Source organism: Scyliorhinus torazame, chromosome 6 (genome assembly GCF_047496885.1).
Source record: "Scyliorhinus torazame isolate Kashiwa2021f chromosome 6, sScyTor2.1, whole genome shotgun sequence".
In the NCBI taxonomy this organism is placed as follows: Eukaryota; Metazoa; Chordata; class Chondrichthyes; order Carcharhiniformes; family Scyliorhinidae; genus Scyliorhinus; species Scyliorhinus torazame.
In genome coordinates this window covers 125,813,927-125,832,347 of record NC_092712.1, presented here as the reverse complement: position 1 = coordinate 125,832,347, position 18,421 = coordinate 125,813,927, and the positions used below count along the sequence as shown (strand labels likewise).

Here is an 18,421-nt window from a genome sequence, read left to right as displayed (position 1 = left end):
ACGTAATGAAGAAGGCAAATGGAATTGTGTCTTTTATTGCGAGAGGGATGGAGTTTAAAAGGCAGGGTGGTTATGTTGCAGCTGTATAGGGTACTGGTGAGGCCACACCTGGAGAATTGTGTACAGTTTTGGTCTCCTTACTTGAGAAAGGTTAAACTAGCACTCGAGGACGTGCAGAGGAGATTCACTAGGTTGATTCCGGAGTTGAGAGGATTATCTTGAGGAAAGACACAGTAGACTGAGACTATACTCAGTGGAATTTAGAAGAATGAGGTGGAATCGTATCGAAACATTTAAAATTATGAAGGGAATAGCTAAGATAGAAGGAGTGAGGTTGTTTCCACTGGTGGCTGAAACTAGAACTAGGGGGCAGAGCCTCACAACGGGGAGCAGATTTAGGACTGAGTTGAGGAGGAACTTCTTCACCCAAAGGGTTGTGAATCTGTGGAATTCCCTGCCCAGTGAAGCAGTTGAGGCTACCTCGTTAAATGTTTTTAAGGCAAAGGTAGATAGATTTTTGAACAGTAATGGAATAAAAGATTATGGTGAGTGGGCGGGTAAGTGGAGCTGAGTCCACAAAAAGATCAGCCATGATCTTATTGAATGGAAGAGCAGGCTCGAGGGGCCAGATGGCCTACTCCTGCTCCTAGTTCTGATTATATTGATGATAACTGTCCTATGGTTCTGTACAGCAGCATTTCAAGGAAGTAATTGAACACAGGTTGAGACCAATGGTTGAGCGTGGCAAGGAATACAGCAAAGAGTCAACATGGTTTGCAAATTGAGGTCAACTGGGTCGCCTGTTTAAGAATGGAAGCCATCCAAGAAGGGCATAAAGTTAAACGGTTTTCACTTTCAAACGGCAGCCGGAGCCACAACCATCAATCAGCCAGTGTCCATGAAGGTCTTTTCCACTCCGCGGTACAGCGTGTGGTGGGGCGCTAGGACCGAGCGCTCTGTCCTGTCTGCATCTGTTGCTCAGATCAGAGGGGGTCCAAGCAGCAGTGACAGGGCAACATCAGGCAGTGTGCGGCAAGTGGCAAACACACACAGCAAGCCCGCGGCAGCCACTCACTCCCTGTGTTACTATTAGCACAAGCATTTTTAGTAAACAGAAACCTCAGAGCTTCATTAAAAAGCTGAGGTAAGCAAATCGCCCTTAGTGAGGATGAGGAGGTGTACTTGGGGAGATGTCCTTGGCTGAGAGTGTGCTGGTTGTTTGCAGTATGTGCAGGAGACGCTGTGGATGCGGGTTGCAGCTCACCCCGCTCTACCTGCTGCTGCTGGCTTTGCTGTTGCTGCTCCTGCTGAGCGCGCACACCCAGCCTGGCAGCGGCCGCCACATACCCCGTGGAAGCCGGCAGCACGGGCAATTCCCGCCGCAACACTCAGCCCTGGAGCTCATCCCCTCCGACTCCTTCAGCGAGGATCAGTTCATCGCGGCCACAGCGAGAGCCGCCCGTCCCCGCTCCAGGAGGAGGGTTTACCGGCTGCTGAGAGCAGCGAGAAGGACCCAGGACCCAAGAGAGGGCAGCAAGCCGGTTCAGCTCAAGCCAGCGCCGCCAGAGAGTCAACTGGAGCGCCAGGGGCTGGAGAAGCGCGGCTTCAATGAGGTTGTCAGCGAGAGGATCTCCCTGCACCGGAGACCCCCTGAGGTACGACACCCTTTGTAAGTACAGGAGTACCGGAGCTGCTGCTCCTTCCCCCCTCCGCCGAATGCCCCAATTGTAAAGGCACCCCACACACTGCCACCCTCCATCACACTGCCACCCCTCCCTCACACTGCCACCCTCCCCTCACACTGCCACCCTCCCCTCACACTGCCACCCTCCTTCACACTGCCACCCTCCCCTCACACTGCAACCCTCCCTCACACTGCCACCCCTCCCTCACACTGCCACCCTCCCTCACACTGCCACCCTCCCCTCACACTGCCACCCTCCATCACACTGCCACCCTCCCCTCACACTGCAACCCTCCCTCACACTGCCACCCTCCCTCACACTGCCACCCTCCGTCACACTGCCACCCTCCCCTCACACTGCCACCCTCACTCACACTGCCACCCTCCCTCACACTGCCACCCTCCGTCACACTGCCACCCTCCCCTCACACTGCCACCCTCCCTCACACTGCCACCCTCCCTCACACTGCCACCATCCCTCACAATGCCATCCTCCCCTCACACTGCCGCCCTCCTTCACACTGCCACCCTCCGCTCACACTGCCACCCTCCCCTCACACTGCCACCCTCCCTCACACTGCCACCCTCCCTCACACTGCCACCCTTCTGCCACCCACTCCTCACACTGCCACCCTCCCCTCACACTGCCACCCACTCCTCACACTGCCACCCTCCATCACACTGCCACTCTCCCTCACACTGCCACCATTTCCTCACACTGCCACCCTCTCCTCACACTGCCACCTCCTGCCACCCACCCCTCACACTGCCACCTCCTGCCACCCTCCCCTCACACTGCCACCCTCTCCTCACACTGCCACCCTCCATCACACTGCCACCCCTCCCTCACACTGCCACCCCTCCCTCACACTGCCACCCTCCCTCACACTGCAACCCTCCCCTCACACTGCCACCCTCTCCTCACACTGCCACCCACTCCTCACACTGCCACCCTCCCCTCACACTGCCACCCTCTCCTCACACTGCCACCCTCCATCACACTGCCACTCTCCCTCACACTGCCACCATTTCCTCACACTGCCACCCTCCCTCACACTGCCACCCTCCCTCACACTGCCACCCTCCCTCACACTGCCACCCTCCCTCACACTGCCACCCTCTCCTCACACTGCCACCCTCCATCACACTGCCACTCTCCCTCACACTGCCACCATTTCCTCACACTGCCACCCTCTCCTCACACTGCCACCTCCTGCCACCCTCCCCTCACACTGCCACCTCCTGCCACCCTCCCCTCACACTGCCACCCTCCCCTCACACTGCCACCCTCTCCTCACACTGCCACCCTCCATCACACTGCCACTCTCCCTCACACTGCCACCATTTCCTCACACTGCCACCCTCTCCTCACACTGCCACCTCCTGCCACCCTCCCCTCACACTGCCACCCTCCCTCACACTGCCACCCCCTCACACTGCCATCCTCTCCTCACACTGCCACCCACCTGCCATGTTCCCCTCACACTGCAACCCTCCCCTCACACTGCCACCCTCTCCTCACACTGCCACTCCTCCCTCACACTGCCACCCTCTCCTCACACTGCCACCCTCCATCACACTGCCACCCTCCTGCCACCCTCCCTCACACTGCCACCTCCCCTACACTGCCACCGTCCCTCACACTGCCACCCTCCTTCACACTGCCACCATCCCCTCATACTGCCACCCTCCCTCACACTGCCACCCTCCCCTCACACTGCCACCCTCCCTCACACTGCCACCCTCCCTCACACTGCCACCCTCCCTCACACTACCACCCTTCTGCCACCCACTCCTCACACTGCCACCCTCCCCTCGCACTGCCACCCTCTCCTCACACTGCCACTGTCCCTCACACTGCCACTCTCCCTCACACTGCCACCCTTTCCTCACACTGCCACCCTCTCCTCACACTGCCACCTCCTGCCACCTTCCCCTCACACTGCCACCTCCTGCCACCCTCCCCTCACACTGCCACCCTCCCTCATACTGCCACCCTCCCTCACACAGCCACCCTCTCCTCACACTGCCACCCTCCTGCCATGTTCCCCTCACACTGCAACACTCCCCTCACACTGCCACCCTCTCCTCACACTGCCACCCTCCTGCCATGCTCCCCTCACACTGCAACCCTCCCTCACACTGCCACCCTTTCCTCACACTGCCACCCTTCTGCCAACCTCTCCTCAGGCTGCCACCCTCCTGTCAGTCTCCCACCACCACTGCCACCCTCCTCGCACCATTCGCACCCTTCTGCCACCCTTCCCTCACACTGCCACCCTCCTTGATTGAGGTACGTTCTCATTCATAATCCCCGTGACCAACATTGCAGAAGTTCAAACAACCAACATACACACACACTATTTACTTATACATTTATATATGTATATACACACACGTAGCAACAGATGCGCAGAGGATACTCAGAGTATTAACTCCTTTGATATACTAACTCTAGGCTTGAGCAGTGTACGGCCCACCCAATAAAAAATAGTCACAGGTTGAGTTGAGAAATCCTTCTGTGAAAGTAATCCGTCCATTGCATTTGGCAAATAACATGCATTCAAAAGCACGTTTAATTTAAATTTAGTGAACAGGCAAACAATTGTTGCTTCAGTCATGTCCTTTGTCCTGAGATTTTATTTGCCTGTAATATTGAAGTGGGCTTCAGGTGAAAGGTTGTGATGTTGCTGCAACATTGGATACTTTCTTAAATTTGTAGTCATGGAGATAGAGAAGAACTTTAGCTGTGCTGAAAAATGTAGAACTAGGAACAAACAGAACAAAGTCAAATACACCAAAATGGTCTCAGTTTCCAAAATGTGGAGATGCCGGCATTGGACTGGGGTGAGCACAGTAAGAAGTCTTATAACACCAGGTTAAAGTCTAACAGGTATGTTTCAAATCACTAGCTTTCAGAGCACTGCTCCTTCCTCAGGTGAATGAAGAGGTAGGTTCCAGAAACACATATATAGACAAATTCAAAGATGCAAGACGATACATTGAATGCGAGTCTTTGCAGGTAATTTAGTCTTTACAGATCCAGGCGGAGCAACTGGAGAGAGGGATAATCACAGGGTAATCACTGCACAGGACCTTCAACCGACGTTATACACCAGCTACATCAATGACATTTTTTTCCTTTGGACCCACGGCGAAGAATCACTGAAACGACTACACAATGACATCAATAAGTTCCATCCCACCATCAGACTCAGCATGGACTACTCTCCAGAATCGGTTGCATTCTTGGACACACTCATCTCTATCAAGGACGGTCGCCTCAGCACTTAGCTGTACTGCAAGCCCACAAATAACCTCACGATGCTCCACTTCTCCAGCTTCCACCCTAAACAAATTTAAGAAGCCATCCCCAATGGACAAGCCTTCCATATACACAGGATCTGCTCAGACGAGGAGGAGCGTAACAGGCATCCACAGATGCTGAAAGATGCCCTCGTACAAACGTGATATGGCGTACAACTCATCGATCAACAGTTCCAACGCGCCATAGCAAAAAACTGCACCGACCTCCTCAGAAGACAAACACAGGACACAACTGACAGAGTACCCTTTGTCGTCCAGTACTTCCCCAGAGCGGAGAAACTACGACATCTTCTTGCAGCCTTCAACACATCATCGATGAAGACGAACATCTTGCCAAGGTCATCCACATCCCCACTACTTGCCTTCAAACAACCGCGCAATCTCAAACAGACCATTGTTTGCAGCAAAGTACCCAGCCTTCAGAACAGCGACACAACACCGCACAACCCTGCCATGGCAATCTCTACAAGACGTGCCAGATCATCAACATGAGTACTACCATTACACATGAGAACACCACCCACCAGGTACATGGTACATACTCGTGCGACTCGGCCAACGTTGTCAACCTCATACACTGCAGGAAAGGATGTCTCAAAGCATGTGTACGTTGGTGAGACCATGCAGACATTGCGACAACGGATGAACGGACATCGCGCGATAATCCCCAGGCAGGAATGTTCCCTTCCAGTCGAGAAACGCTTCAGCAGTCAAGGGCATTCAGCCTCTGATCTTTGGGTAAGCATTCTCCAAGGCGGCCTTCAGGACACGCGACAACGTAGAATCGCCGAGCAGAAACTTATAGCCAAGTTCCGCACACATGAGTACACCTTCAACCAGGACCTTGGATTCATGTCACATTACATTCAACCCCCACCATCTGGCCGGGACTTGCAAAATCCTGCCAACTGTTCTGGCTTGAGACAATTCATACCTCTTTAACCTGCGATTATCCCTCTCTCCAGTTGCTCCATCTGGACCTGTAAAGACTTAATTACCTGCAAAGACTCGCATTCAAAGTATCGTCTTCCATCTTTCACTTTGTCTGTATATATATGTTTCTGGAACCCCCCTCATTATTCACCTGAGGAAGGAGCTGTGCTCCAAAAGCTAGTGATTCGAAACAAACCTGTCGAACTTTAACCTGGTGTTGTAAGACTTCTTACTCGGTAAGAAGCAGGAAAATCAATCAAGATTTCAGTTCCCAATCACTAAGCAATGACCCCTACTGGGAGCACCCGCAAGAGGTGAAGACAAGATTGGACTCAGTTAGGGTGGCTCCTTGGCAAAAGAATCTCAGGGTAGAACATGCCCTGGCAATCAACGTCTTGATTTCCACGTGAAGGATGGCCACTTTGTTAATGCTGCCAGACCCCACAATGCCATCTCTTGCGTGAGTCACGACATTCAGAAAAGGAGGGATGCAGACAAATCTGAAGGGGAAATATAGCAATTCAATTAAAATTAGCTTTAAATTAATTTTGCTGATGGGTTACCTGGTGCAATTGAAATCAAAGTTGCACTTCTGTGTTTCCATTTCATCACATAAATTATTTCAGTTTTTTAAAGAGCTTCTGTTATGGTAAGAACAATTTTCAGGAACTCGATGTAAAATAAAACCAACAGTATTTGGGGAATATTGATTGAAAATCCTTTTTAACTCCAGATTCCTTTGGTCATGGCTACAAAGAACAAATTGGAGAGTGTGGGGAAAGAATGCCTGAAAGCCAATCAATTCAAGACACTACTAGAGCTGGCTATAAAATGCATTTTTCTTTTAATTCCTTGTGTTGAAAGGCCACACAAGTGCTATAATAATATATTTGGAATTTTTCACATGATGTGTAACACATTCCAAATTATTCATACTGCAAATAAAAACATTTGGCAGCAGTCACATTTCTTACTGTTTCATAAATAAATATTCTTTTCGTATAGTTTTGACATTTTGGTTCAACATCATTTATCACTCGTTCATCTTGTCTAGTCTTTTGCAATTCATATCCTGGTTGGCATCCAAGTTTGAGATAGAAATATATTATTTGCATAAATTTTATTTGTGTTAAAATCACATCTATTTTAAGCTCTGTTTACCTGTGGCAAAATTTATTCTTAGCTCCATAATATGAGCATGGTCCAGTTTGCATTGGGTTTCAACCTAAAGGCGATTGAAATAATGAGAAATGAGGGATTTTTCTTTCTAAGGAATGCCAGAATTTTCTGTGATTGAGCTAAAAGGGAACATTTTTATAAAGTGTTAAACATTACACAGTGTGGTAACAGGTACAGTGACATGTAAAATATGTAAACTAGGGAATGTGTATTATGCACTTCCAAATTTTGACGGTAGGGATGTTCTATGGGAAACAATGTTTGTTCCAAATACGTAGCAGATTACATGAAGAAAATAACAGTTGGAGCAACATTTGGCAAGTACTGAGACTTGGGAAGATGGAGTTTGCACTCCCTCAAATGGCTTCATTGGGTTGGGCAGTACCTGAACAATGGGAGGTTGTTTAGCTCAGTTGGCTTGATGGCTGGTTCATGATGCAGAGCAACACCAACAGCGTGTGTTAAATTCCCATACAATGAAGGCCCCAGCTATGAAGAACAAAGAACAAAGAAATGCACAGCACAGGAACAGGCCCTTTGGCCCTCCAAGCCCGTGCCGACCATGCTGCCCGACGAAACTACAATCTTCTACACTTCCTGGGTCCGTATCCCTCTATTCCCATCCTATTCATGTATTTGTCAAGATGCCCCTTAAATGTCACTATCGTCCCTGCTTCCACCACCTCCTCCGGTAGCGAGTTCCAGGCACCCACTACCCTCTGCGTAAAAAACTTGCCTCGTACATCTACTCTAAACCTTGCTCCTCTCACCTTAAACCTATGCCCCCTAGTAATTGACCCCTCTACCCTGGGGAAAAGCCTCTGACTATCCACTCTGTCTATGCCCCTCATAATTTTGTAGACCTCTATCAGGTCGCCCCTCAACCTCCGTCGTTCCAGTGAGAACAAACCGAGTTTATTCAACCGCTCCTCATAGCTAATGCCCTCCATACCAGGCAACATTCTGGTAAATCTCTTCTGCACCCTCTCTAAAGCCTCCACATCCTTCTGGTAGTGTGGCGACCAGAATTGAACACTATACTCCAAGTGTGGCCTAACTAAGGTTCTATACAGCTGCAACATGACTTGCCAATTCTTATACTCAATGCCCCGGCCAATGAAGGCAAGCATGCCGTATGTCTTCTTGACTGCCTTCTCCACCTGTGTTGCCCCTTTCAGTGACCTGTGGACCTGTACTCCTAGATCTCTCTGACTTTCAATACTCTTGAGGGTTCTACATTCACTGTATATTCCCTACCTGCATTAGACCTTCCAAAATGCATTACCTCACATTTGTCCGGATTAAACTCCATCTGCCATCTCTCCGCCCAAGTCTCCAAACAATCTAAATCCTGCTGTATCCTCTGACAGTCCTCATCGCTATCCGCAATTCCACTAATCTTTGTGTCGTCTGCAAACTTACTAATCAGACCAGTTACATTTTCCTCCAAATCATTTATATATACTACAAACAGCAAAGGTCCCAGCACTGATCCCTGCGGAACACCACTGGTCACAGCCCTCCAATTAGAAAACATCCTTCCATTGCTACTCTCTGCCTTCTATTTCCTAGCCAGTTCTGTATCCACCTTGCCAGCTCACCCCTGATCCCGTGTGACTTCACCTTTTGTACTAGTCTACCATGAGGGACCTTGTCAAAGGCCTTACTGAAGTCCATATAGACAACATCCACTGCCCTACCTGCATCAATCATCTTTGTGACCTCCTCGAAAAACTCTATCAAGTTAGTGAGACACGACCTCCCCTTCACAAAACCATGCTGCCTCTCACTAATACGTCCATTTACTTCCAAATTGGGGTAGATCCTGTCTCGAAGATTCTCTCCAGTAATTTCCCTACCACTGAAGGAAGGCTCACCGGCCTGTAGTTCCATGGATTATCCTTGCTACCCTTCTTAAACAGAGGAACTACATTGGCTATTCTCCAGTCCTCCGGGACATCACCTGAGGATCCAAAGATTTCTGTCAAGGCCTCAGCAATTTCCTCTCCAGCCTCCTTCAGTATTCTGGGGTAGATCTCATCAGGCCCTGGGTACTTCTCTACCTTAATATTTTTTAAGACGCCCAACACCTCGTCTTTTTGGATCTCAATGTGACCCAGGCTATCTACACACCCTTCTCCAGACTCAACATCTACCAATTCCTTCTCTTTGGTGAAGACTGATGCAAAGTATTCATTTCGTACCTCGCCCATTTCCTCTGGCTCCACACATAGATTCCCTTGCCTATCCTTCAGTGGGCCAACCCGTTCCCTGGCTACCCTCTTGCTTTTTATGTACGTGTAAAAAGCCTTGGGATTTTCCTTAACCCTATTTGCCAATGACTTTTCGTGACCCCTTCTAGCCCTCCTGACTCCTTGCTTAAGTTCCTTCCTACTTTCCTTATATTCCACACAGGCTTCGTCTGTTCCCAGCCTTTTAGCCCTGACAAATGCCTCCTTTTTCTTTTTGACGAGGCCTACAATATCTCTCGTTATCCAAGGTTCCTGAAAATTGCCGTATCTATCCTTCTTCCTCACAGGAACATGCCGGTCCTGAATTCCTTTCAACTGACACTTGAAAGCCTCCCACATGTCAGATGTTGATTTGCCCTCAAACATCCGCCCCCAATCTAGGTTCTTCAGTTCCCGCCTAATATTGTTATAATTAGCCTTCCCCCAATTTAGCACATTCACCCCAGGACCACTCTTATCCTTGTCCACCAGCACTTTAAAACTTACTGAATTGTGGTCACTGTTCCCGAAATGCTCCCCTACTGAAACTTCTACCACCTGGCCGGGCTCATTCCCCAATACCAGGTCCAGTACCGCCCCTTCCCTAGTTGGACTGTCTACATATTGTTTTGAGAAGCTCTCCTGGATGCTCCTTACAAACTCTGCCCCGTCTAAGCCCCTGGCACTAAGTGAGTCCTAGTCAATATTGGGGAAGTTGAAGTCTCCCATCACCACAACCCTGTTGTTTTTACTCTTTTCCAAAATCTGTCTACCTATCTGCTCCTCTATCTCCCGCTGGCTGTTGGGAGGCCTGTAGTAAACCCCCAACATTGTGACTGCACCCTTCTTATTCCTGATCTCTACCCATATAGCCTCACTGCCCTCTGAGGTGTCCTCCCGTAGTACAGCTGTGATATCCTCCCTAACCAGTAGTGCAACTCCGCCACCCCTTTTACATCCCCCTCTATCCCGCCTGAAACATCTAAATCCTGGAACGTTTAGCTGCCAATCCTGCCCTTCCCTCAACCAGGTCTCTGTAATGGCAACAACATCATAGTTCCAAGTACAAATCCAAGATCTAAGTTCATCTGCCTTACCCGTAATACTTCTTGCATTAAAACATATGCCCTTCAGGCCACCAGACCCACTGTGTTCAGCAATTTATCCCTGTCTGCTCTGCGTCAGAGCCACACTGTCCCTATTCCCTAGTTCTCCCTCAATGCTCTCACCTTCTGACCTATTGCTCCCGTGCCCACCCCCCTGCTATACTAGTTTAAACCTTCCCGTGTGACACTAGCAAACCTCGCAGCCAGGATATTTATGCCTCTCCAGTTTAGATGCAACCCGTCCTTGTATAGGTCACACCTGCCCCGGAAGAGCTCCCAGTGGTCCAGATAACGGAAACCCTCCCTCCTACACCAGCTGTTTAGCCACGTGTTTAGCTGCTCTATCTTCCTATTTCTAGCCTCACTGGCACGTGGCACAGGGAGTAATCCCGAGATTACAACCCTAGAGGTCTTGTCTTTTAACTTTCTGCGTAGCTCCCTGAACTCCTGCTGCAGGACCTCATGCCCCTTCCTGCCTATCGTTAGTACCATTATGTACAACGACCTCTGCCTGTTTGCCCTCCCCCTTCAGGATGCCCTCTACCCATTCAGAGACATCCTGGACCCTGGCACCAGGGAGGCAACATACCATCCTGGAGTCTCTTTCACGTCCACAGAAGCGCCTATCTGTGCCCCTGACTATAGAGTCCCCTATTACTAGTGCTCTTCTGCGCTTTGACCCTCCCTTCTGAACATCATAGCCAGCCGTGATGCCACTGCTCTGGCTGCTGCTGTTTTCCCCTGATAGGCTACCCCCCCGACAGTATTCAAAGGGGTATACCTGTTCGAGAGGGGGACAACCACAGGGGATTCCTGCATTGACTGCCTGCCCTTTCTGGTGGTCACCCATTTCTCTGCCTGCACCTTTGGTGTGACCACATTTATATAACTGCTATCTATGACGCTTTCCGCCACCTGCATGCTCCTAAGTGCATCCAATTGGTGCTCCAACTGAACCATGCGGTCTGTGAGGAGCTCCAGTTGGGTGCACTTTCTGCAGATGAAGCCATCCGGGACGCTGGAAGCCTCCCGGATCTGCCACATCTCACAGTCAGAGCACTGCACCCCTCTAACTGACATTGCGTCAATGAATTCGTAAATTAAAGTTAAAAGTTTTTTTTAATGTTTTAAAGTTACTGTTAACTATCTGTTTCCTAGCACTAGAGTTCTACTATAAATGTGAAAGCTAAATATAGTACTCTCCGATCTCTGGCTTAGATACCCCTCTAAATTATAATTAAGTAATTATGTTTAATTAGTTACCAATGTTTAATTTTTTAAATTTAGTGTAGATTCCCAACCAGCCACTCAGGTCACAGCTTTTCTGTGATGTCACTTCATTCCCCCCCCCCCCCCACACACGCACAATTTGAAAAGGTAATAAAAGTAAAAATGAGTAAAAGTCACTTACTTACCTTCTTACCTTCTGAGGGTCTCAGCTGGTATCAGGTTCTCTCCCTGACAGAGACTGCTCCTCCTCCTCCGAACGGCTCCCAAAACTAGGCCGCGACCTTTTAAAATCTCCGCTCCGACTCTCAGCTCCCGCGCTTTTTAAATCTCTGCTCCGACTCGCAGCTCCCGCGCTTTTCAAATCTCTGCTCCGACTCGCAGCTCCCGTGCTTTTTAAATCTCTGCTCCGACTCGCAGCTCCCGCGCTTTTCAAATCTCTGCTCCGACTCTCAGCTCCCGCACTTTTCAAATCTCCACTCCGACTCGCAGCTCCCGCGCTTTTTAAATCTCCGCTCCGACTCGCAGCTCCCGTGCTTTTCAAATCTCCGCTCCGACTCTCAGCTCCCGCTCTTTTTAAATCTCCCCTCCGACTCGCAGCTCCTGCTCTTTTTAAATCTTCGCTCCGACTCGCAGCTCCCGCGCTTTTTAAATCTCCGCTCCGACTCTCAGCTCCTGCTCTTTTTAAATCTCCGCTCCGACTCGCAGCTCCCGCGCTTTTCAAATCTCCGCTCCGACTAGCAGCTCCCGTGCTTTTTAAATCTCTGCTCCGACTCGCAGCTCCCGCGCTTTTCAAATCTCCGCTCCGACTCTCAGCTCCCGCGCTTTTTAAATCTCCGCTCCGACTCGCAGCTCCCGCGCTTTTTAAATCTCCGCTCCGACTCGCAGCTCCCGCGCTTTTTAAATCTCCGCTCCGACTCGCAGCTCCTGCTCTTTTAAATCTCTGCTCCGACTCGCAGCTCCCGTGCTTTTCAAATCTCCGCTCCAACTCTCAGCTCCCGCTCTTTTTAAATCTCCCCTCCGACTCGCAGCTCCTGCTCTTTTTAAATCTTTGCTCCGACTCGCAGCTCCCGCGCTTTTTAAATCTCCGCTCCGACTCTCAGCTCCTGCTCTTTTTAAATTTCCGCTCCGACTCGCAGCTCCCGCGCTTTTCAAACCTCCGCTCCGACTCGCAGCTCCCGTGCTTTTTAAATCTCTGCTCCGACTCGCAGCTCCCGTGCTTTTCAAATCTCCGCTCCGACTCTCAGCTCCCGCTCTTTTTAAATCTCCGCTCCGACTCGCAGCTCCTGCTCTTTTTAAATCTTCGCTCCGACTCGCAGCTCCTGCTCTTTTTAAATCTTCGCTCCGACTCGCAGCTCCCGTGCTTTTTAAATCTCTGCTCCGACTCGCAGCTCCCGCGCTTTTTAAATCTCCGCTCCGACTCTCAGTTCCTGCTCTTTTTAAATCTCCGCTCCGACTCTCAGCTCCTGCTCTTTTTAAATCTCCGCTCCGACTCGCAGCTCCTGCGCTTTTTATGATGAAGGCCCCAGCTTCTCAACCTTGTCCCTTGCCTGGTGACCCTCAGATTCAATTGTTACCAATCAGCTATTTCTCCCTCAAAGGGGAGAGAAAGCTACAGTCCTTTGGGATTATGGCAACTTTCTTTTCACTTAAGCAGTTCTCAGGCCAGTCTGAAGTTGTGACCCTCTGCACCTAGCTTACATTGGAAGCACTTCAGGACACAAGAGGGCATTCTTTATTCGTAGTGTCACCAAAGTGGGCTAACAGATATAGACTTCCTGCTCTTAAGAAATAAGTTGAACTAAAAATGTCAAAACAATATTCTACTCAAACTAGTTTCTTGTATAATATGGAAAATACATAATTTTAAAACATTTTTTCCAAATGTTCCTTTTCCTTTAGACACTTTGAACATTGTTTTGAAGCTAACCAGCATTTTAGCATTACTAACAGATATGCAATGCTAATACAAGACTGAAAAGTTCAAAAGTTTGGATACTAAAGGGTTAATGATGCATTGCAAAATCTTCATGTTTTTTAGTCACTGAGACTGTCTAAAAATCCTGATGGTTTAAGTAATTCAGATAAACCTTAAAAAGTAAAGCAACTATCCAGAACCACAGTTAAAAGGAAATACGATACACTGTGCTGAGTTATCAAAGCTGCTTTCTTGATCTTCCGAAGCCTGCATTAAATTGTCTGTAATATGATTAGAACCTCATATAATCTCTTAACTTTATTGACATAGCCACCACAGAATAATGCAGCAGAACTATTCACGCTGTGACCATTTCCTGAATTAAATAGAATTTGTAAATAAATCAGGTTGTAACAGTGGTGTGTGTTTAACCAGATGACTGACTGGACTCTTGCCCATCGGTGTGCAACAATGTAAGGTGTTTGAAGGATTTAGACTGGAGTCATAGTGCATAGAATTTTACAGCACAAAAAGAGGCCGTTTGGCACATTGTGTCTGCACGAGCCATCAAGCACCTCGCGATTCTAATTCCTTTTTCCAGCATTTGATTCATAACCTAAGGCATTTCAAGTGCTCATCTATGATTCTCAAATGTTGAGAGGGTTCCCACCTCTACCACCTTTCAGTCAGTGAGTTCCAATCTCCACCACCTTCTCGGTGAAAAAGCTTTTCCTTAAATCCTCTCTAATTCTCCTGCCCCTCCCATCCACACACCATCCCCCCTGATAGCATCACCAACCTTTGTACAACAGCAGCTACACTGGAGAGCCGGGCTGTCCAGGGAATAATAGAATCATAGAATTTACAGTGCAGAAGGAGGCCAATCTGCCCATCGAGTCTGCACCAGCCATTACAAAGAGCACCCTACTCAAGCCTACGTCTCTACCCTATCCCCGTAACCCAGTAATCCCCACTTAACCTTTTTGGACACTAAGGGCAATTTAGCATGGGCAATCCATCTAACCCGCATCTTTGGACTATGGGAGGAAACAGGAGCACCCGGAGGAAACCCACGCAGACACGGGGAAAACGTGCAAACTCCACACAGGCTGTGACCCAGCCGGGAATCGAACCTGGGACCCTGAAGCTGCGAAGCAACTGTGCTAACCACTATGCTACCGTGCAGCCCCAAGGGGTGGGGTGAGGGCAGGGGTTGAGAAGCAAGGTGGGGGGTGGGCATTGACAAGAGTGTGAAGGCAGGGGCAGCACGGCGGTGCTGTGGTTAGCACGGTTGCCTCACGGCGCCGAGGTCCCAGGTTCGATCCCGGCTCTGGGTCACTGTCCATGTGGAATCTGCACATTCCCCCCATGTTTGCGTGGGTTTCACCCTCACAACCCAAAAAGATGTGCAGGTTAGGTGGATTGGCCACGCTAAATTGCCCCTTAATTGGAAAAAATGAATTGGATACTCTAAATATTTTTTTTAAAAGAGTGTGAAGGCAGTCCTCCTGCTTAGAATATCGTCAATAAATCAGTTTTTAAAAAGTCGGTAAGTCTTGGGCAAACAGCCAAAGTTTCTGTCAAGTCCTGGGGGAGGCGGGTGCCCCTCTGGAACATTTCCAGCGAACTGGCGCTTCCAGAGTATGCATTCTCGGAATTTCAAACTTGGTTCCAACTCTGAAAATCAGCGAATGTCTTTGTGTTCTCTGCCATTGGGGCCCGGCGATCTGGGCTGTAGGCTAAGTCTGAGGTACTGAGTTGAGGCCAACAGACAGCAAACATAGTCACGAGTGGAATAATTAACGGGATAGAAAATAAAATAAGGTCAATAATGGTAAAAAAAGATTATTTTTAATTGCATAAAAGCTTTTTAAAATGGTCAATGGAACTTACAGTTAGGACTTGTTATGGTTTGCCCCTAGTCAAACTAGTTTTAATTATTCTAAAAAAAATGCAGCAGATCGGAATCAATCTCTGTGTCTGTGTGTTGCTTATGGTTGCAAAATGAATACTCGTCATTGAGTTATGTATGCTCACTTGATAGTTGGATAGAGCTGTGTATCTCATTACTTTGTATATAGATGCCTACAGCAGGAATACAGTCAGAACCTGCCAACTGCCAGCATCATCATTTGTTTCCACAATGAAGCCTGGTCCACTCTTCTAAGGACAGTGAACAGTGTCATGGATACAGCCCCGAAGAAATTTCTCAAGGAGATCATCTTAGTGGACGACCTAAGTGACCAAGGTATATCTTTAATTGAAAAATACATTAGCGAACAAAATATAACTGTGAAAGGGGGAGAAATCATGAGGGGAAGGAAGTGAACATGTATTATTGTGAGAAAAATAAGATTAGTGAATAAGTATGCCATTGAAAGTGAGGACAAGGAGAGATTGGTTCCGTCAGTAGTGCCCTCATCTCTGCTAGACAGGAGGGTTGTCCATGTGAGCTCCAATCTTCTTCCAATACAGTTGCATTGGCAGCAAATTTGAAGGTCTATTCATTTGAAATGTTGTCGCCCAATTCCCCGGTATGAGTGAATAGATATTTTGAGGTTCGTGGAGTCAATTCCCTTACCTCTGTAAGATTTTGAATTCCAATATTAAAATGATAAAACCCGTTAAATCCTTGAATGCGTTTTTTTCATTGAAACGTCTGTGAGATTGGTAGCAGTTACCCAAACATCAGTCATTTCAAAAATGGTGAACTCTATTATGAAGGAAGTCTTAACAATGCACTTAGAAAATCATATATATATTTCTTTTTTTTTAAATTTAGAGTACCCAATTCATTTTTTCTAATTAACAGGCAATTTAGTGTGGTCAATCCACCTACCCTGCACATCTTTGGATTGTGGGGGCGAGACCCACACAAACACGGGGAGAATGTGCGAACTCCACACGGACAGTGACCCAGAGCCGGGATCGAACCTGGGACCTGTTGCTAACTTTGCCTTAGTTTACTTGCTCTGTTTTATTACCTTTGTTCTTGAGTCGCCAGGTATCTTTATGATACCGCCACGTGGTTCAAGTCTGAGTAATGATCAATAATCCAATACACCGATTAGTAAGATTTAAATCAAAGCACATTTATTATACACAGTAATCACTACTCATGCACAAATTCCACGTTTAAGCTACTTCTACAACTAACAGGCCTACACTTAACTTGGAACTGGCCCACCAGGTCAGGGAAACAAATGGCCTTTCGGTTGGGTTCTGAGCCTGCGGGATTCGAGGTTGGTACAGATTGGTAGCTAGGAGCGCCTATCTCGTAGCGAGCGTTGAAGTAAGACTTACAGTTTCGACCAGCTGCTGAAGAGTGAAGAGCTGGAGAAGCGGTGGTGAAGAGCTGAAGAGCTGAGGAAGAGCGCGATTTGAACTTGGGGCTCAATTCTTATATTCCCCAGGGGCTTCACGCCTTTTGGGGTGGACCCTGTACCTGGTCCCAAGTGATTGGACTTTGTCCCAATCACTTGGTTCGATTTTCTCCAATGCTGGTGCAGTTCCCTAATCGATGGGCGGGCTTGAGGTGCTCGTTCACCTCCTTTTGTGTAGGCTCCTGCTGGCGCCGAAGAGTCTGGTTTTGCTTTGTGTGTCTAAATGTTGCTTATTGTTCCCGGGGATTGCTCATTAGTATACAGATGGCTGTTGTTTTGTTATGCTGATGGTTGCTGGTATCGATTTTGTCTGGCCTTTCCAGAGGTAAATACACAGCCAACCTGCAGTTGCTCATTTTTGTCTGGTTGGCTGACCTTCCCATCAGCCTTTGCCTTTCGCCATTTTGAATCGGGAGTTGGCCATTTTAAGTGGCTACAGACCTCGGCGCTGTGAGGCAGCATGGCTAATCCACTGCGCCACCGTGCTGCCCTAGAAAATCATATATAATCAGCCAATGTGGCTTTACAGACAGGAAACTGTGTTGGACAAATGTATTCGAGATTTTTGAGGATCTAACTAGTAAAAGGAAGTCAGTAGGTGTAGTATACTTGGATTCCAAAAAGCACTTAAAAAGGTACCACATAAGATAGGGGTACGTGCAGTAGGGAATAATATATTAGCATGGCTGGAAGATTTGTTAAGGTCAGGAAGCAGAGAGTAGGGATAAGTGTGATAACAAGACACTTAGAAAATATCAACGCGATTAGACAAATTCAACATGGATTTATGAAAGAGAAATTTTGTTTGACAAACTTACTGGAGCTTTTTGAGGCTATCACTAGCAGAATAGATAAGGGTAAATCAGTGGATGTGGTATATTTGGATTTTCAGAAAGCTCTTGATACAGTTGCACCTTAGCAAAATTAAAGCACTTAGGATTTTGGGAATTATTGGCATTTTTTTGAGATTTATTTAGCAGACAAGAAACAGAGAGTAGGGAATAAATTGATTTTTTTCAGACTGACAGGCAGTGGCTCATGGGGTATTGTTGGAATCAGTGCTTGGGCCCCAGCTACTCACAATATACATCAATGGACTGGGTGAGGGAAGTAAATTTAAAGAGTGATAGGTGAGGAAAATGTAAAGAGGTTTCAAGGAGATTTATACAAATTGAATAGTGGGCAAAAACATGGCAAATGCAGTATAATGTGGATAAATATTAAGTTATCCCCCTTTGGTAGGAAAACAGAATGGCAAGGTACTATTTAAATGGTGATACTTTAGAGCTGTTGTACAAAGGGATCTGCGTGTTCTTGTACAAGCAGACAGGTTCAGCAAGCAGTTAGGAAGGCAAGATATGTTGGCCTTGACTGTGAGAGGTTTCAAGTACAGGAGAAAGGATGTCTTACTGCAGCTGTACTCACCTTGGTGA

At 48.0% G+C, this 18,421-nt stretch overlaps 1 protein-coding gene across 9 annotated transcripts in view; it reads left to right on the top strand.

Annotated features, from left to right (window-relative positions):
• Window positions 1-979: 979 nt before the first annotated feature.
• The window catches only part of LOC140425000 (polypeptide N-acetylgalactosaminyltransferase 15-like), a 94,201-nt gene continuing 76,759 nt past the window's right edge, over window positions 980-18,421 (top strand). For 3 of the 9 annotated variants that reach the window (XM_072508762.1, XM_072508765.1, XM_072508764.1), the window contains exons 1-2: window positions 980-1,669; window positions 15,687-15,853. In XM_072508762.1, the coding sequence (XP_072364863.1) occupies window positions 1,191-1,669; window positions 15,687-15,853 (646 nt within the window). In that variant the 5' untranslated portion in view covers window positions 980-1,190. The remainder of the gene's footprint in view (window positions 1,670-15,686; window positions 15,854-18,421) is intronic. The other 6 variants (XM_072508760.1, XM_072508763.1, XM_072508761.1 and 3 more) reach the window with 4 other exon arrangements.